This window comes from Corapipo altera, unplaced genomic scaffold, assembly GCF_003945725.1.
Source record: "Corapipo altera isolate COAL_440 unplaced genomic scaffold, ASM394572v1 110, whole genome shotgun sequence".
NCBI lineage: Eukaryota > Metazoa > Chordata > Aves > Passeriformes > Pipridae > Corapipo > Corapipo altera.
Genome location: NW_020884960.1, coordinates 1417291 through 1438039, shown reverse-complemented (window position 1 = coordinate 1438039; position 20749 = coordinate 1417291). Strand labels below are relative to the sequence as shown.

At 42.9% G+C, this 20749-nt stretch overlaps 1 protein-coding gene across 1 annotated transcript in view; it reads right to left on the bottom strand.

Moving 5' to 3' along the window:
• The window catches only part of RALGAPB (Ral GTPase activating protein non-catalytic beta subunit), a 64012-nt gene that overhangs the window by 4017 nt on the left and 39246 nt on the right, over window positions 1-20749 (bottom strand). Inside the window, 14 exon segments of the mRNA XM_027664012.1 lie at window positions 2-66; window positions 1713-1861; window positions 2280-2358; window positions 4769-4877; window positions 5647-5783; window positions 6536-6658; window positions 9180-9348; window positions 11313-11471; window positions 12207-12287; window positions 12289-12417; window positions 13050-13202; window positions 14751-14857; window positions 16988-17175; window positions 18795-18946. Coding sequence (XP_027519813.1) covers window positions 2-66; window positions 1713-1861; window positions 2280-2358; window positions 4769-4877; window positions 5647-5783; window positions 6536-6658; window positions 9180-9348; window positions 11313-11471; window positions 12207-12287; window positions 12289-12417; window positions 13050-13202; window positions 14751-14857; window positions 16988-17175; window positions 18795-18946 — 1800 coding nt within the window.

The window sequence follows — 20749 nt, the reverse complement described above, 5'->3', positions numbered from 1 at the left end:
TGTAGGAATCACTTTCCAGCCTCTTTCTCCGACAAATATTTATTACTGTCTGCCTCACTAAGAAACCTGAAAAAGAAACAAGATTTGAATCAAGTTTAAATTCAAGCCTGTGCCCCTTTGCTGGCTTCCCAGCTAAAGCCAATTTTGGGGTCTGTCCCATCTAAACCCGGGGAGATGTTCAGCACCACCAAGTCAAGGATTTTTCTCCATGAGCAAGTGATAACAGACAGCCATGGTCCCTAGGCCTGCAAGGACCTTCATGGGAAAAAGGAAGGAAGTGACTCACTCTGTAGTACCCAAAACTGGCTGGAGGAGGAGAAGGATTTCTCAGCTTTGCCAGAGGCAAGCAGCTGCCTGCAACAGCACCCTTGGGACAAGAGGGCAAAGAATCCAGGGCAGCCAATACAAGAGTCGCAGTGCCACAGCCCGGCCACACCACATGGGGACATCAGAGCTCAGGGGGCCTGAGGTCACACCAGGTCATGTCAGGGGAGCCCTGAGAGTGAAACAAGTGCCTGTCAGTACTTTTTTCCAGTAGAAATTGCAGTCTCCCACTTGGAAAGGGGATGAGGAAAGACCTGCTGGGTTGTGGCTGGCACTGGTTTCTCTTCCCCTCACTGCCTTGCCACTGTTTTCACCTCTCTGTAACTCACACTGCTGGATGTGGAGGAAGAAGGAGGTGGGGAACAGAAGCAGTAGCATTTGGCCGAAACTGGCAGTGAACTTTATCTTATTTTATTTTGAAATGAAATTCATATGTCTCTAAGGAAGTAAGCGTCCCTTACTCCCTTTGCTGTTTCACAAGCTCTTCCTTACAGGCAGAAACAGTCTTCCTTATTTAGAGGACTTAATTCCTGACTGCATACAAACCACAGCTGCTGAACTCAGAGACAACAAATTTCACTATATTAACAGTCCTGATGCAGCTGAAAAACAAACCCAACTCTAGGAAAACACACCTGATTCTTTTTCAGTAAAAGCCACTGTCAGCAGCTGAATTTATAAATGTTATTTAGGGCTCAGTCTGGCTTTAATTTCCACAGTGCTGAATTAAGCATGCAAACCCCAGAACCTGAAAGTCATCTCCTACAAAGCAGTTTTATGGGCAGGTACAGGTATTCTAATGCCCATTAGTTCATTTTGCTCTGTCCCATGAACTGCTCTCACTGGGTGAGATTTCCAGTTGCTGAAGCTAAGTAGCACCAATACCAAGATAGATCCATGAATCCACCCAGGAATACAGGAAGAGGCAGTGGACACACACCCTGTTAACACATGCCAGCGTGGTATTTTTACTGAACACATTAGAAAATCTTCAGCTGCTGTGGTTTTAACCCCTACCTGGCTTCTGAACCAGAAGGAACACACAGCATGCCAGCACAGCCAAAAATTCAGCAGTACCCTCCGGCACACCTTGGTTCTCCATGCAAACGTTAGGGTCACATTTGGGATCTCTCCTGTGTAAAGAAGAGGCCCCATTCCAAACTCCAGCCCAGCCCCTCTCTCCTGCTGTGCTGGCAGCCAAACACTGCCCTCCTGCTCCCTCTGCTGTTCCTGCTCCTGCCGCTGCTGCAAAACCATGGCTTTTGTTTGTTCTGCCATGCCCAACACTTTTTCCAAGGAAAGATTCCAGACCATGTATTTTGCATACATATTATAATTAAAAAGAAATAAAATAAAAACATGAGCCTTCCTAAAACCCTTTAGCTTACCAAGAGCTCTCCTGCTGACTATCATTCCATCCACCAGTGGGATAACCATGTTGAATTTCCCAGTTGCTCCTTGTAGTTTTATCCTGAATAAGCCAGTGTTTAAAGGATGGATGAAGATCACAGGAACTTCCTTCTCAGGAGTGGTAGATCTTAAGGGAAAAACCACAACTGTTAAATCAGTTTTACAGCACTGTTTCAATTAATCTATAGAAGAAAAATGTCCACTTCAAGTGTTAAAGTCAAAAAATGCCTCATGGCTAAGGCAGCAGGATCCTGGGGTATGCTCTGGACCTTAGGAGGGCTCCATCAGTTGTACTGTGCCTATGATCTCCTGTCTCCATAGGCTGGAGAGCCCTGCAGCCTGGGCACAATCCGTACACAGCACTAACCACCTCACCAGGGAGTGAATCAGGAGGGAGGCTCATCACAGACTCAGATAAAACGACACATTTTCTGTTCCCTAATTTATGTTTTATCTACAGTGATATGAAAAGCTCTTTCATGTTTTCCACCAAAAAAGGTCCACTGAGGAATCAAGAAAAATAATGAAAATAAGAGCAGTCTTACCTCAGGGAAGTGCTACTATTGGCTGTGGTTTCCACACCAGTGCTTGTCTCAGACACCAGATCAGAGAGGGGGAAGTTTTCTGTAAGAACAGCACGCACCAAATAAAGTTTATCTACTCCAGTTTTTGATTTTTTTGTGTGCATGCAGGGAAAAATTATTTATCATCAGTCAAATCCACACAGCCCTCAAGCATTTATACCATGGATGTTCCTACATGGTAATGTCTTTAAGTTTAAGCATTCATTGGAGTGTACAGACACATCTCAGCCACCTGCACTCAACAGAGGATGTCCCAGATCCTCCATTCTCTCAAAGGTCAAAATCTCTAGAGGAACTTTGAAAGCAGGAATGAGATGAACTACTTCAATTACAAAATGAGCTTGCAAATTATTATTCACAGTATCTCCACCCATCCACAAGCAACCAGCGTCAAGAACAGCGCTAAGAATGTCAAACAATGCCACCACTCACACCTACAGTTCCCTTGAGCCCTGCTCCCACAAACACAGTATCCTTCCTCAAATCTAAGCTCCGCAGATCCCCACCATAACCTACAACTCTGCTGCCATGCACTTGGTAACAAGGACTGGATAATGAAGGTGCAGGAGGAGGAAGCAAGAACCTCAGTGCCTGGAAGGGGATTTGGCACTTCCTTGTTGGGGTGACAGATGTTGAGGGTCATTCACAAAAGTCCAGTCTGGGCAGCAGGACAGTGCTTCCACAGAAAGAGTCTAAGGTCCAAAACCAGATTTTGACATGAGAGCTGGGTACTCAACAGCTGGAGCAAGAGAGGGAGAGCATGGGGAGCCATGGAAACACTCTGAGACGGAGCAAGAGGGAGGGCAGGCAGTTGGCACTGGAGTGATACCCTTGACTAAAAAGTGACAGCTTTTCCACTGTCCAGGCTCTAAGATAAGCAAGAAGCATAAGGCAAAAGCCAAGAACATAAGGAGCATATGGCAAAGCCCCTGGGCTAGGAGCCACTTCCAAGAGCTCCTCCTCCCCCCATCCAACTGCCACGCTTACTGAGGCTCACAAACTCATTTCTTCAGCTCCAGGCCCAGAACTCTGGGAGATTCCTACGGCTGCTGAAAGAAGCAGCCAAGCAGAAACATGCCTGTGTGGCACAGTTGTTGCCTCTTCAGTGAGTTGGCTTTAGCTGCCACCCAAGAAGGAAGTGGGTCAGGGACACCAGTTTGGAAACTGAAGTGGGTGAGGGACTCCTGAAGATAAAAGGAACACCCTCTGGGCCCATGTCCAGATAAGGAAGTGATGCTGCAGAACCTGCTGTCTCTCCTGATCCCAGTAAGGCTCTGAGGGATGTGCTGTGGACAAGGTGGTCTTCCTGACAATTTACATCTACACTTCACAGGAAGCTTCCTCTTGATCGCTCCCACTCTCTTGTTGGCTTTACTCTGGAAGGAGCTAAGGGCTTAATTAAGGTCCACCCTTACTGCCAGACTGAGAACCAAGATTAGAAATCAAAGACAGTAAAGCATTGGTTACTGGCCTGTGTTGCAGGCACTGCTAAGCTGGGCCAGTGCAGAGAGACTCTTGCACAGCGCTGAGGCCAGGCCGTGGCCTGGAACCAGCACACAAAAAGCTCTTGGGGACGAAGGACTCCTCAAACCTAGAGCTAGCTGCCCACCATGGCCACGCCACAGCTGTAACAGGATGAGCAAAGCTGGGTCTCTCCCAGACCAGCCACTACCCAGAGTAAGAGAGGAACCACCAAACTAAGAAACATGAAGTTGCAGCAGGAGCAGGACCCTGCCTGAGCAACAGAGCAGGAAGGGAGCTGGGATGCACAGCATGGGACAGGCACTCTGAGTGCAGAACAAACGAGCCCTCTCCTGAGAGAGAACATTGAGAGTTTCAAAGGTACCACCAAACCAAGGAGGGTGATGATCCCTTCAGCACAGAAGCAGCAGGTGTCAGAAGCCATTTTTGTTAAAGGAAACCACATTCGCCCTGAGGAGACAGCAACTGAGGGGAACTCAAAAGAAGGGAGGCACACTCTGTTGTGTGCTGAGCTTAAGAAGGTTCATGACAGCATTTCACAGGTACTGCCAGAGCTAAAGGGAACTTCAGACCTACATATGCTACTGATTCATCTACACCCCATGGACTGCCATTCAAATATCAGAAAAATGATTCAGAATCTTAGAAGTGTTGTTACAGACATTAATAAGGATTTATTTTTATTGTGAGGGTGGTGAGGCCCTGGTAAAGGTTGGCCAGAGACACTGTGGCTGCCCCATCCCTGGAAATGTCCAAGGCCAGGTTGGACGGGGCTTGGAGCAACCCCATCTAGTGGAAGGTGTCCCTGAGCATGGCAGGGGGCTTGTACTAAATGACCTTTAAAGGTCCCTTCCAACCTAAACCAGTCTGTGGTTTCATGATCTAGCATTTGATAAAAGAAGGGAACAGTTTTTTCTCTGGTTCCTGCTCTGTTGTTACTTCAGCGAACAGTAAGAACTTGTACGCACCGATATCATCGTAACGTTCCACCCAGACCACATACACTTTGGTTTCAGGTCCCATCGGTGGAACGGTCCGGCCCTGAGGCATCCTCTTGGATCTGGAAGTAGGACTGAGCTGTTTTGAACACAAGGGTAACATTTGCAAACATCATGAGTCCAGTAATGCAGCCAACGAGTATTTCCCAGCTGCTCCCCAGTCATGCACATCTCAGCCAGGTACAAGCTCTACCAGCTCTCGAGTCAGGATAGCTGTGCTGGAACTACCCACTGCAATCTGGGTCTCCACACTACTTATACTCAACCCAAATTAATACATTCAATCTTATATCAATTTAAAATTTTTCTTAATGTTCTCAAAGACCTTAAATCAGTACCTAAATATACATTTGGAAGTGAATTCTAAACAGGTAATCAACAATTGTGAATCTTTTGCTTACAGATACAGCAGTTCATGTTTTTCTGCTTTGTTACAGTACAAAAGCAACTTCACATCTGGTACTTCGGACACAACTGACACACTGTTTTAAAGTGGGCAGGTAGGAAAAGTGTTCACATCTATCTATCCTCAGTTTCCAAGCATGGATTTGCATCTTAATTATTCTGTAACTACTGCATATACTTTTTCCTGCACGCATTTCAGGATGCAGAGTATTGCTACTTAGCATGCCTAAGTTTTATATTTGTAATGTAGTCTCACAATCTCCTACTGTAGGTGCAAATTCTGGCAGGACCAAAGTAGACAAAGATTAATGGCAAGGAACAAGGAGTTCTACATCCCAGGAAACCAAATCATATACTATGAAAAAATCCTGCAGCACTGCCAGTGTGCTTCTTGAGAGAAAAAGAAAGAAAATAGCCATTTTTCAATGCAAGTTTTGCCTTACCCGCTGGGAGGGATTAAGATTGTCTGTATGGTTGGGGAAGAGTTCAAGTGTCAGAGGCTGCTGCTTCAATATTCCTGGCAGCAGATCCATGTTGGAGTCACTTTCTTGGTCAGAGACACTGCTTTCCAGTGAGTCAGCTGTAGGTCAGAAGAAAGAAGGTGGGTTTTGTCTACTCTTCTGCCAAAAAAACTTACTGTCATCATGTGTACAATTCTGAAACTAAAACATGTTGTAAGGCTTTTGAAACTAAATATACATAGATGTATGGCCAAGCCACCATAGCACTCATAAGCAGGAAGAGGAACCAGGAGACAACAACTGCCAATTATTCCAGAAACAGACTGCAATTAAAGCATTCCCTATGGATTCACCAGTGTCCCAGCAATTTTCTGCGGAATACAGTCTCCTCCTTCATATGTCTACAACCCTTTTATTCCAGGTAACTTTTGCACATCACTTTTAATGTCTCAAGGATGCCATGAAACCTGTTGCTTCCCTACCTAGCAGTGGTGCACATGCTCCTCCATGTGCTGCAGGAACACATCACTGACAGGAAAGGGGAAAAAACCCACACATCACCAGTTGCTGGTGAACCACAGGTCCAGTGTAACACACCCACATAACAGCAAAACTGCTGTGCACCCCTGGGCATCTACTGATCATCTCACACTGAGAAAGAGGGGCTCAGAACAGATGCCACCTCGGGAAGGAGTCTAAGGACTAGGATGCTGTAATTTAAATTAAATGACTCTTGTCAGTCATAGCTTTCTGACAAGAGTCTTGCTAAACACACTACTAGGTAGTTTATTAAGGTTTTGCTTCTGAAAAAGCTCTCTAACAAAAAATGTTGGTTTCATTTTTGTGAAGAGCATGTACAGAGAAATCTTACTCAGGGACTCCACCGGTGATGGGACAACAAAGGCGATTTCTGTCAGAGCATCTGCATAGTACAGCACCTTCTTCTGCCCATTGAAGATACTTGCCCCAACATCTTCTGAGATAATTAGATCATCTAAAATGGACAGAAAAGGACAGTTTGGTCAGAAGGAAGCACAAGGTGCAATCAATGAGAAAAAATCATGCAAATCTCATTTTAAAATTAAAGGATTTCACAGTCACATCTCATGGCTAACCACTCTCCTCAGATAAATGTTTTTGCTTTTTTGAAGGAAAAGGCATTTTGGGTTGGGAATGGCTTTATGTTGAACACATTTCCAATGTACTGGATTCCTTATTTCCTAGTATTCTTGTAAGCACATCTACTACAAGAATATACCTACTATCTATTTATGAGCATTCCCTGTAGCAGGATCATTCAGTTAGTCATTCCATTCCCAAAGGATTTATAACTCCAATCTGATACTATTCTAGAATTCAAACCAGTTTCTACAGACTCTCCTCAGTATTTTCTCTCTCAAGAAACTAAGATCTGGCTACAATCCATGCAAGGAAGCTCCTACTGATTCCCTTGTCATAGCTGGTCAATAGAGGCCTTCAAATACAGAAAGAACCTCACTCCCCTCTTTTCCTTCCCCATGTCACCTCCAGAAAGACTAGGAAGGACTTTGAAATTAATTACTTCTCTGTTCCAGTTTACAGAAGGGTTCCTGGGATAGCTGCCTCAGCAAAGCCAGTGGAGCAGTGAAATTCAGCACGCTGACAGAGAAGTGGCCAGAGGCACACCAAAGACTCCAAGCCATGCTTCACCATCAGGGAAATGTTCCCACATCTCCAGTGCACAGCTCCCAGGGAACAGCACCACAACCCAAACCCAACTGTTTAAGAACTTCTTTGCTTTTGGAGGTGTGCAGGGAAACATGCCCAAGAAATTATTTTAATCACAACTCACTGGAAGCTATTCTAGAATCACAGAATCATGTAGGTTGGAGAAGATTTTCAAGATCAAGTCCAACTGTCAACTCACCACTGCCAAGCCCACCTCTAACCCATGTCCCCAAGGGCCACATCCACAAGGCTTTCAAATCCCTGCAGGGATGGTTATTCCACTACTGTCCTGGGCACCTGGACAACCCTTCACAACTTGAGGACATTTCCTCTCGTCCTGTCACTTGCTACCTGGGAGAAGGTACTGAACAAAACCTGGCCCCCCCCTCCTGTCACGGAGTTGCAGAGCCAGAAGGTCCCCCCTGAGCCTCTTTTTCTCCAGCTGAGCCCCCCCAGCTCCGTCAGCCATTCCTCATCAGACTTGTGCTCCCACTCTTCCTCAGCAGAACCAGATCAGTAGGAACCTGCCCTCCCTCTCTTCTATTTCTAAATGCCTTTTGGGTTCCTTCTTTCCCCTGTTAGTTGAATTAATTCAGCTATTTGGTGGTCTGTGATCCCATTCAAATGGTTGAAAAAAATCCAAGTTAAAAAGCCCACATCAAACCAGGTTCCCCACTAATTCAGGGCACTGCCTTCTGCACAGTCATACTGACAAATCCACTGCCAAGGGAGGGGAGAGGGCTCTGCCTCTGAGGAAAGCACATTCTGACCCTGGCCTTACTGCAAAATTAAACCCAGACCTGGTCATCCTGTAACCCATTCTAACTTGCTCAGAGAAAGCCATGCCTGTTCTCTAACCTCTCCCCAGCATTTCTAGCCTTTGATGGTTTGTATTTTATTCCATAACTGAAGGGACAAGCCTTCAGCAGGTGAAGGGCATTCCTAAGGCACAGTGACGGGACAGCAGAGCAAGCGCTGCTTAAGCACCTGCAACTGCAACAGTGTCACATCTGATGCAAACATAAGGTCAAGGACGATGAAGGAGCTGGGACCAGCCTGTTCCCTGCCTTTGGGTGGCCCACAGCAGAGGCTGCAGCTCTGGAGGTCACCAAGAGCAGGCCTGGTCCTCAGAGCAGTGACACTGAAACCAACTCAGACACTACCAATTCCTGGGGAATCTGATCAAGTTGCCCAAGGGAGAAACTAACCCAATTCACAGTTTCCTACCCTGGGACAGCAACTCACTGCCCTGAGGATCATTTTGGGTGACAGAATGGGGAGGGGGTGGTGGTACATGACAAGCCCAGGGGAGGAGCTGCTCTAGTGGAAAACAGCAGAGCCAATGAAGCAGGACAGAGGAGCTGTATGTGGGCTCCAACTTCTGGGACCTACAAACAGCAGCTGGTTTTCATTCCTTCCTACCAAGCACGACTACAGGGCTAACTTATGAGTCAATATCCCATTTTAATCTACTTACAGAACACTGAATCACACAGTATTTCAAGCCCATTTGCCAGTACGCAGTACAATGTGCAACCGAGTTCACCTGAATACTGGTTTGGGATAATATAATAAAGACTCATCAACTCTGCTAAAAATATCACCTGGAGGTATTTCTTGCTGAGACTGCTTCCTCCCAACAACATACAGACATTTACACATTTCTTTCTAGCAAACATCAGCATTTATCAAAAAAACAAAAAAAATGCCAGTGCTCAGACAGGTATACAGGAGAAAGAAATTTTAAATTGTCTTCTAAAGGAGCCTAAACATTTTAATTTAGTATTATAGCATTTACTACATTTTACCTTGTTCAGGTCCCTCTTCATCACTGTTGCAGCTGTTGATTGACCAGCTTGTTGAGACATGACCAGTCCACCCAGGGTGCTTCCCGACGTCAACAGACCAGCCAAGAGACAATAAGAACTCCAGGAAGTGGGGTTGAACAATTCTGGAAGACTCCATGTTCTTCAGGATCTGAAACAACCAGCAGCAACCATGTTGGTAGAGGAGCAGGAAACAAGTCTCTTCCTCCATAGTTTTTTAATTAACATTTTTTGTCACCAACATGGGTTTGCCCAAATACAGCTACAGAACAAGCCCAGAACCCCAGACTTTCTACATGGACACTACTCCCTGCTGCCCAGCATCCTCCCATCCTGCTTGGCCATGTCCTATTCAATCAACTTGACTTTCTGCTAGCATTTTCAAAGCCTGTAAAACAGTGAATCAAACTGCTGGAAACGGTAATTTTGAGACTCAGCCACTCATCAGGAACAAAACACAGAGTGTTCAGTGCAGAATCTGCCTTAGTACCAAAGTTAACACAAGGGTTTTCTGGACAATTTTCACTATTAAACTGAGGTGAAATTAGCAGAGACAAGTATTTTCCTCACTACTCACCTGTAGATGACATACAGTAATTTAGAGGTACATTAAATTATGAAACATATTTTCCAAAATAATTTTCAGCAGGACTGAGTGTGCATTTTAATCAAACATCACACTGTCCTGTTCACTTTAAACTTTAATCCTACTTCTGACAGAGATCTGGGATGTTTCCACATCTGATGGCAATTTTTATCTCATTATGACCAAGTGAGAGTTGAGCCCTTCACCAAACAGCACACAGGGAAATGGGTGATTTCTGATTTGGGTACCAGAACCACTGAGGCTGGTGGAACAGACAATGGATCCATCCTTTCTGGGCCACGCAGGAATTTGTGCTGGGTCAGGAGCATAAATGATTTTGGTTTGTGCAGGGGCAGAACACCAGGATACAGGTCCCAGCAAAGAAGAAACTGCAGGGATGGGCAGTGGAAGAAAAGCTTCCAGGCTGGAGGCTCCATGTAGCCACATGGTCCTGACACCCCATCCCACTGCCTCATACAGAGTTCAGCAGTGACCACACACAGTGCACTGAAATATCATTATTAACCCTCATTACTGAGCACATTGAAGTCTTAGCTGTGCATCAGAACAAGATAGGATAAGTGTGGTTTAGAAGACATAAGAGCTCCACAAGAGCATATAAACATTCTGCCAGCTCAGCAAGAGCATATCTCAGCTCAAAGGCAAACCTAGTGTATCTTGTTTTACAGCTGACTTAGCAGATGAAAACACTTCGTTTTCAGTGAAAACAATGAACTACAGTTCAGTGGCTACTCTGAACTTCAGTTTGAATAATCACAAACAGCATGATCCTGGTTTCAGGAAATGAATTGTGTCCCACACAGAAGCAGAAGGTGCTTCAGTGTTCTGTCCACTGTGCATCCACAGTGACACAAGGAGTTGACATCATGCTTTATTATGGAAGGCTTCTACTCTTTACTACAAGAATTATGAATGGAATGAGAAGGTACTAGAAAAACACTCTTCTCTAATGAGCCCATAAACCCTCTTAGGAAGTTTATAGGTCACAAAGAAATCACAGTTTAGATTTGTACAAATTAACCTGATTAACCTAATTGCCTTTGAATCTAAATAATATAATGTAAGGACTTACAAAGCAATAATAGTTTCCTACTTGCAGAAAGTTTTTCATTCCTTTAACATGTGTTTAACATTAGAATGAAACCAAACTACCTTGACATTGCACATTGCTGGAACAAACTGCAACCTTTCCTGCAAGCTGAGCCAACAAAGCTGAAATGCTTTTCTGATCTGAATCTTTGAACTCTACAAATAAGGACAATAAGGACAGAACAGATAATAAAAATACTATTAATATTTTCATATATATTTTTTTTTAAATATTAAAAGTGTTAAAATAATCCTAAATGTGAGCAACGTACTTCAACCTACAGATGAAGAGAGTATGCAGTGACTTGTAGCTCACACTGGTTCTGGCACTCCACTCTAATCACCAGCAGTGATGCTTTACTCACTTGAAAATTACGAGAAACAAGACAATATAGACTAGCTGGCACACTTTCACTTACCTCCTGGCTTGTTTTCTGGCCTGCCTTCATGTAGAAAATGAAAACAGTATCAAAAGGACGACAAGGCAGTAAATCCAAGTAGCCAAGGTCATCAAAAAACCCAGGAAGAGCAGAGTCAAGTGCAATCAGGTGAGGAGGTAGACGACTGTTAGCAGGTTCCTGTTCAATAGACAAGAGTTCATCAGCTTAAAAAAAAAAATCTTAACTGAAAGGTCTTTGCAGCTGAATAGCAATCCATTAAAATATAAAAAGACCATTTCCCTTTTCTAAGAGCAAAATAAAACACAAATTTCTGATGCAATATAATCCCGTTACTGTAAACAAGTAACAGCAAGCATGACAGGTTGACAATTTGTTGCATTCTACTCTCATTAAATAAAAATGGTATTTTGCCAGTGAAACAGCCATCAGATTTTGCTCTGGAAGAGCACACAACAAAAGCAGCAGATGCTTTCAAAACATCACAGCTACGCACATAGTCACATGTGCAATTTCATATTAACCTAAATACCAATAATATGGAAAATATTGAGCAGTTTTAGACATCATTTTTGCACATGCTCAATCGTCTACTTCTGTTGACAGCTTTCTGGAAGGAAAAGCAAATTTCAAACTAAAATAGAATTTCAAACTAAAAGAATTTCAAACTAAGAATATGGATCATCTCTACAAATTCTTATTTCAGCTTTAAAAAGAAACCTCTACATCCACTATGTACCCCCAAGTGTTTATGTAGAACTAAACCACTTCAGCACAACCACCTCTGCAGCAGAACTTCCACGGCAGACACGTTCAGAAAATCTTCAAAAATCACTCCAAAACCTAACTCAAGCTGTGGGAATGATTTCAAGTGTGAATGTGATGGCTTATGCACCCACTGCACACAAAGATCACCTTCAATGCCTCTAGTGAGAGGAACCCAAAGTGAGAGAGGAAGAGGCGCGCGGTCTGGAACTCCTGTGCCGGCGGGGGGGGGCTTGCACTCCGTGATCGGATCAGGAAAGCTCTTCTTCCGCCACTCCTCCTCGCTTTTCTGATCTATGGAAGTCTCAAAGACAATCTGCTGGGCCATGCCATTCCTCAGCTTTTCGTGTCGCTCTTCGAGCTAGAAAACATTGTGTGAACTGCTGATTTCACCAAAACCACCAAGAGCAACAGAGAAAACCGTTCCAGCCCTTAGGAAAGCTCTAAGTCACAGGTACAGCAGCAACTGCAACGCACAGCCAGGACGGTTACTAAAACACTATCAGCAAGACCTTGCAACATTACAAAGTGAACATCTGAACATCATGTTTGCACAAGAGAGCTGTTGTAAACATCCACGATGGGCTATGGCTTCTGTTCTGGTGAACAGAAACTCAAACACATTAGACTCTGTGAAACTTTAAAATATTTGAGACACGCACTCCCTTTTTCCCTGCCAGGAGGTCCCAAAAAAGCCCCCCCTTTCCATTTCCAAGAAGAAGCAACAAAACGCAAGTCATTGCTTCCCACAATACCAAGGTATTAGGATTGGCATTAAAACATGTTGAGCAGTGCCTCCCAAAAAACACATCTAAAGTGTTGTCATCTTCCTGGAAAAGTGCACAGATTTCATTAATTTGCAGATGTTATCATTCCATTAATATGAAATCAGACAAGCTAAAGAGTAAAACTACTTACAGCAAGACATTAGTGCATGACTCATGAACAGTCAAAAACCCCAAGAAGAAAATCAAGTCAGAGACAGTTACTTACTTCCTCATTCACAATTTCATGTAAATCAGGAATACTCAAGTCAGCTTTCACAAATGGAATCTTGTCCACTTCTTCAGGAAAAGGGCGGTGTTTCACACTGTATTTCAATCCAACATCATTTTTAGGAGCTGGTCGAGGTTCTGGTACAAATGTCTGACGAAAAAAGAAGATTGTTTTTACATTCCAGGTATTGTATCACTAGACAATACTTTATTACAGCAGATGAAAAACATTCCCTCTCCCCTCCCCACCAGGACTACACTAATCCATTAGTGAACCAATCATTAAAAAAACATTAAGTACTTTAAGCTAATAGACCTGTATTAAAAATGTGACCGAATTTTAAAAAGAGACACAATTCTGCCCATTATGGAACCTATGAACCCTGCTTACTGTCTAACCTCTAAGCAGTTGCAAATCCCAATAAAAATGGCAAGCTTACATGGCAACATCTTATTTTCAGCCCATTCTAAGTGTACTGAGTGAAAGCTGGCAAATGTTTGAGAAGCTCCATTTCAACCCTCCTGACTGATGATCACAATAAGCCAAGGCCTCGAGGAGAGCAGCAATGCTGTGGGTCAGGAGGGAGATGCACTGCCAGAATATCTGAAGGGCTTACATAGGGATCATGGTGTAACTCTAACATGGCTACTACATTATGTTCTATACTGCCAGTATGTAGTTCCAAACTTCAAGTTACCAAGGAGAGCAACAAAAGATCTAGGTGCAGGTTTACAGGTGCATAAGGTCCAAGCAAGCAAGACCTTTCATTGCATCTTGAGTACTGTTTCATACGTTTATTTACTACCAATTACATTTCAAAAGGGTAAAACTATTAATATTAAAGTTATAGAATGCCATCAAGTTGGAAAAGTGAGGAGCTCAGCAGTGAAGTCATGGCCTGTCCTTTGGTGTAAGAGGTAGCACACTTGGACTGACACTATTTAGCCAAGGGGCTCAGCTCCAGTGACAGCACAGCTCCAAACACATCCCAGAGGGTCTTCCTGAAGGCTGCTTCATGTGGACATTCCAGCTGAGACTGACAAACACTCTTTTCAGCTACATCATTATTGCCTTTATTTTACCAAGGGTCATGTGAAGAATTTAAAGATTTGGAGAAAGTCACAGACAGAAATTTTCATAACAGGAGTACATGCTCCACTAGACAACTGCAGTAAGGAATTTTAGTGTAAAATGAGACTGGGGTATTTCTCCTCCACTGTTCCTCTCTGGACCTGTTCCAGAGTTCATCTGAATTTTTTTCACAGCAGGTTTACAGCCATCTTTGCAACATTAGGCTCTGTAGCTTGAAGAGCTACAGCACCATATTCTATGCCTCCAGACTTCGCTCCCTGTGCTGCAAGGGCTTTGCCTGACACCTGAAAACCAGCACCAACAGTCATACTAAATACACTGTGCCTTACCCACCACTTCAGAAGATGCTTTCAGAAAAAAAAAAAAAAAAGAGAATGACCCCTCCCCTAAGCAAGTCTAGAAGGCAACAGCACTTTCACAGCCTGCAGTTAATACTAATCACGAGTGGTAAAGAGTCACCAGAGATGTGGCACATTACCTACAGCTAAAGGCCCCGTAGCTCAGCCTTAATGTATAATCACCAGCTCTGGGGGGCTGTCTCACATTAGTGGAATTTCTGCTGAACATCTCTAAGTTAAAGATTTCTTTACGGGCTTTGATAGAGACCTTTTGATTTGCTTTAGCTCCTCTTGGTAAAAGACAGAGTTGCTGGGCCCATGCAAATCTTCCAGATGTCCCACGGATCAAAACCGTGACAGAGGGGAAAGAGTCATCTGCAAAGCACATGGTTAAGAGAATAATACATCATATCTTGTAAACAGTTCACTGTGTAATCATTTAACAAGAGAGAAATGCAGGCATGATGGCAGAGGTTTTGTTTTCAAGGTTAATTCCTCCCTGACCCTGAAGACAATTCCCAGTGAAAAGCAAGCAAACCTCTCTGCAGCAACTGCTGTTCCACTCTGTGGTCTGTTCAGGAGTTGCCAGCTCAGTTTCATGATTAAAAGTAACTTTCACCCAAATTCATGCATATCACAGTTTCTCTCCAAATTATCTCCAGGAAACTGAAGAAGATTGTCCAGTTCTATTCAGGTGAGACAACAACCATATGGACACAGATTCCAGGATGCTTCCATGACCTTCTGCAAAGGTCCCTCACAAACAGCAGCAGTAAGAACAGGGGAAGGACAAGAGACAATTGTCAAAGACTGGGGAAGATTCTGACTCCACACCATTGAAAATTTTTCACAAGAAATAGGGACATAGAGAAGTTGTCCTCACAGGTTTGCAAGACCTACTTGGACAACAGCAGTTGCATTGCCCTGGTCCAAATTCAATGCTGGCCTTTCGTTAGAGCAGGAGGTCAGACTGCAGAGTCCTGAGGTGCCTTTCTACTGGCACAATGATGGTTTTAACATTGCAGGGATTTCAGTCCTCCTTTGAGATCTAAAGGGCCACTGATAATAGACACCTTAGATGAGGGATCATCATAGTTCTACAGTTTTTCTTTGTAAAGGTATTTGTATTTATCTTTTGTGCACATAAACCACACACTGGTACCATCAGGTAACTAGCAGATTTTTGTTCCTTCCCCAGTATTTCAGGGGAAGTACAGAGTGCAGCATAGCTACAGAAGCACACACAGAGACCACCAAAACCAACTCCCCACAATCATTCACTTCAGTGATCTGCCTCAGAAGCGACCTGACGTACTCATTCATTATTGCAATTAATCTTGTAATTCAAAGGGGATTTGTAAGCAAGTTATGCACAGCAAGAAAAGGTAATCTAATTTGTGATTCTAATAGCTTTACGGGATTCCTGAGTAATGCACTTAGCAGAGGCAGAGTGAGGATGAGAATTGCTTAGCCATTCTAGCATGCTCTAATCCATTCCAGTCAGGAGCACACTTGCTCCGACACAGACTGGGGGTGGATGTGTGGCAATAGCTCCCAGCATCAGAGCCTCCTGCAAGATCTGTTTAATGATTTTCAATGAGGTCAGAGCACTCTGGACCACAGTTCAAAATAACTCCTCTGAGCCAGTTCATGCAGTTCTGTGAGATCTCTGTTCTCAAGACTAGTATCCAGGCCCCATCGTGTCCATAGATGAGGAAAATATAGCAGATCTAACATAGGTTAAACTGAGGTGGCATGTAAGAGAATTATTATCTGTTCTGTTAGGTAATGCCATGACACGTGAAGACTTACAGAGGGATCAGTTATTCAGTTCAAAGTGTCATTTAATTTAATACCAGACTTTTGTAATATAAATTCTCGGTGGTCAAAGTCTATGAGGCTGAAACAAAGTTAAGATTCAGCTGTGAAAACCAACACTCTGTGACAAATCTCCTTTACAAGAGGTGTCATTGACAGAACGGGATGGACATGGGAAAGTTATAACAGCTTCTAAGCACCTAAAAACCACCTGAGTTGAAAGTACCCACAGAAATATGCAGTAATAGGAGGTCTAAAGCAAGCAAGAGCAATGGTGCAAGCATAAAGGAGACACATCACCATGTGCTGAGCATTTACACCCATCAAATCTCCTATACTCTTTACATTTTCATTGTTTTATGAACAAGGATGTTTTAAACTATAATGCTCTTGCCTTTGTCCATCACCCATAATTTCAGCGGTAGTCAGCAGCAAGTATCCAATCTAACTGGGTGAAACACCTTGACAACTGCATGAACCATTTGGGTGGGCTTGTGCATGTTTGACTATTAGTGGCATTACAGTTATTCCCACCACTTTATGCCAGAACACCTCTGCTCAGTGTGCACACCCACAACATGTAAGTCCCTGAAACATGGGAGGGACACTTGAAGAAGTGCCTCTGTTTTGCAGCTCTATACAAGAGTTTCAACCAGAGGAAGAAGGAAATGGGGAGTCTGAACTTACTCTGTTCATTCCCTAGAGGCTGTTCCAACATGGCCAGGATGACACTGTTATCCAAAACGAAGTAACGGAAGCTGTGCTTGTTTATGGTAGGGAGACGGGAATATTTAATCAACGTGGCTTCATTCACCAAGCTGCACGGAGAAGCAGGACCACTGGGAGAAGGAAAGGCTCCAAGTAACTGCATAATGCTGCAAGTGGGAAACAAGTTGAGGGTTATGACAGATTAAGACAATGAACTCTTCCCCCAAGAAAAAACCTGCACTCATATTCTTCATCTATATCTTAATCTAGCAGCTACTCTACCAGGGCACACTTGCCCTCACCCATCAGCCTGTTTTAAAGTAATCAGTAACTTCAGAAAAACATACATGAAAACCTACAAAGAAGGACACTCTGCCTACAGAACGAGTTTCTTTATAACCTGGGTTATAAATATATTAAGACTTGATTTAATGCATGAAAATCTGTACTCTTCCACAGCTCTGTTTATGTTCATTCTTAAAAGATTATTTCTCCAATCATCCGTACTTTAGCCCTCTCATATCAGATATGGCAGTGCATTAGTTATGATTGCCTTTGCTTTCTTCAAGTACAGATAACAGTAACATAAAACTCTTTAAGGGATTAAGACCCTAAAACATCCAGGATCACACAAGCATGACAACCACAGATGGCAACCTTCCCTGGAAGAAAACCTCCAGGTGTGCCTAATTCCTTGGAGGCACAGCCTTGGGAGGCTTCTAGAACCATCAGTTTAAATCATCTGAAGTTGTACAGGATCTACCTAACAGTACCTAAACTGAAAATTTCTATGGCAGGAACCACTAATGAGAGTTGTCCAGTGTCACACTGAAGATCATGTGATCTAAGTCAGGACTTTATTCTTAACACCAGCACCAAGACCAAAAGTAAGTTTATTAAAATCCTCCCCACATGCTTTTCCACTTTACTCTGAAAATAGATAGTTTCCTCTCCCTAAATGAAAAGAAACGCTTTTAGGTAACAATAAAGGTTTGTCTACAAGTTCCAAAGAGCAGTAGCTTTTCCTTTGAAACTACACAGTTGTTTTTACTAACAGCAACATTTATAACAGTTGGATTGCAAACCAAAGCAAAATGGAAAGCAGCTATCACCTTTTGCAAAACATATTTATCCTCCCCATCCTCAATCTGTCCTGTCTACCATCATGCTGTTCAGCCCATAACACAGTGCTTTCCAACTTCTCTGGAGCAAATCCCAATTTTCCTCTCTGTGCTTCCCCTCCCCAGCCCACACATTATCTGTTACTGCATTTCCAGCAGAACCTCTCAAATATATTAAGTAAGCCCAATGCTGTGGGCAGGAAGCCATCCCATCCTGCTCCAGCTACATCTGCTGCATGTGCCATTCCCTGCTATCACACAACAGTGTCTCTCAGTTCCCAGGCAGGGTGGGGACAGTGTGTGTTGTCAGGTTGAGAAGAAGGGGCAATGGAAAGACAGGATCACTAGGTCAAGTGGGAGAGAGAGGGAATTGCTGTCTGCAGAGAAGCCTCTGCAGGAGGGTCTGAGTTTTGGTGTACAAGGAAGAGAGCAGGCAGGAGGGGAAAACAGTGATCACAGGGATCTCTTTTCTGTTAATACCTGGAGTGGGAGGGGGGACAGATTTAAGGCAGCGTCCTGCCCAAAGAGCAAAGCAAGGGAGCTTCTGCCTAACCTCTCAAATGCTCTTGTTACATCAGAGATCACCAGCTGGGAACTCCTAATTAAACACCCTCAGTTGAGGCAACACTGAACATTAAAGGTACTCTGGCAAATTAATTACATACCATGTTAGTGTAGCTTCAGCAGCATCCTTTACTCTCATGGATGCGGGGTTTGGCTCCTTATCTCCTTTGTACTTGACCTCCTGTTCACTGTTTTTGGATTTACTCCCTGAAATGCCCAGCTCCACAATCTCCAGTACCTCTTTCAAACAATCCTAGAACACAACAGGAACCACCTTAAAGCAGAAGCACTCCAATAAACATCTCCAAGACCTCAGGGAAACAGTGATATTTCATTAAGTAAAATAAAGCACTGCTGGTAATATGAGGTCAGAAATAAAGGCAGAAGATTATTCCAACACTGTTAGAGAAAGATCATAATACCAGTTCTGACTGGTATTTTCTCCATCTGTAGATAACTACTTATGTTCGCATGTTAATGGTAAAAAGTGCTTTGAATGAATAAATACACACAGTATATTGCATTACACACATACCAAATTGCCAAGAGGACTATTATGAATGCAACTGAAAAATGTAAACATATTTAAAGAGAATAATGCATTTCTGGGACTCTCTGCAGAACTTTTAAGTTCTAAGCACATTAAGAATCAACTCATCTGGCAAATTGCAAGAAATCCTCTTCTAAATCTTTCAATTGCCAACAGCTTTCATTAGTAAAATATATCACGGTATGTAATTCATCAAGAGAAGAATAAGAATATTCTAAAAGTACACTGTAAAAGCTTCAACAAATCTATCACAGGAGAGGCCAGCACTCAGTAGAACCACAGGTAAGACTCACAAATGCCGTACATAAAAAAATCATCTGCTGAAAATATTTGGATTGCTACAACAAAGGTTCAGATCTCATGGCCTGAGCTACAGAATAACAAGGAAAGCACTCTACTGAATAAATAAGTAGCTAAAATTGAATACAAGTGGTCAGTTTGTACCACTGCAGACCAGACAGGGTTCTATATCTTGGCCTCTCTCCTTCCTTATATTCATCACTGATATAGAATAAGAGGCAAAGATGAAAAATAAGAGTTTTCTGACAGAGCAAAATTAACCAGCACTGAGCTGCAAAGACTGGCCGTGAAGAGTTGCAGCAGAGTTTACAGTTTTGGCTGCCAATACAGCAGGTGAAATTCAAAGCAAGTATAAGGGGAGGCACCTGGAAAGCTGCATTTCTAATATGTGCAAATGCAGGGAAAGGTCCCCGCCTGACTATCGTGACTCAGGAATGAGCTACTCTGTCCAGTTCATAACACACACAGTATATAACACTATCTCCTGATACTGCCAACTGAAAGAAAAAAAGAAATAATGTTCTATCTAAAACCACATCAAAATATTACATTATACATAAAAATCCACAATCTATAAAAATACAAAAAGATCATTGAGTTGGTTCTGAAAGGAGACCAACAATAAAAATGCGCACATAAATTTTTATTTTTTTAAGCAGCAGGGCAGAAGGCAATTAGAAACATCACGCTCTCATCATCATGCTCTTCTCCAGCTTCCCAAGTAAATTTCATCTTAGATTGAGCTATGCTTTGCTCAGTTTCTAGAAAACTGATTTCTTGGTGAAACAAGCTCTGATTATCAAAATCCCAGAGGAATTCTGTTAAGTCTAGAAGATGCTTTAGTCATGTAAGAACTGAGAAATGAGAAGAGTCATGGCTACCTGCAGCAGGTAGCTATATGTACCCCATTCAATTCCACATTTCTCTTTGTGTTTTCTGTTTTTTTCCAGGTTTCTTCTCTCTTCTTCCAGTTTCACAAGGCAAGAAGAAAGATCGAGATATTCTTAGAACTATAAAGGTAATTTTGAAGCCAAAAACATTATCAGAGGATAAAGAGCGGGAGTTGAAGTTCAGAAGTATTTTGCACAAAAACCAATTTTGAAATTCCTAAAAAAAACCCCACTATTTTAAAGTATATTTTAAAATATATTTTTAAAACATATATATTTTTTAAAATATATTTTTAAAATATATGTATATATATTT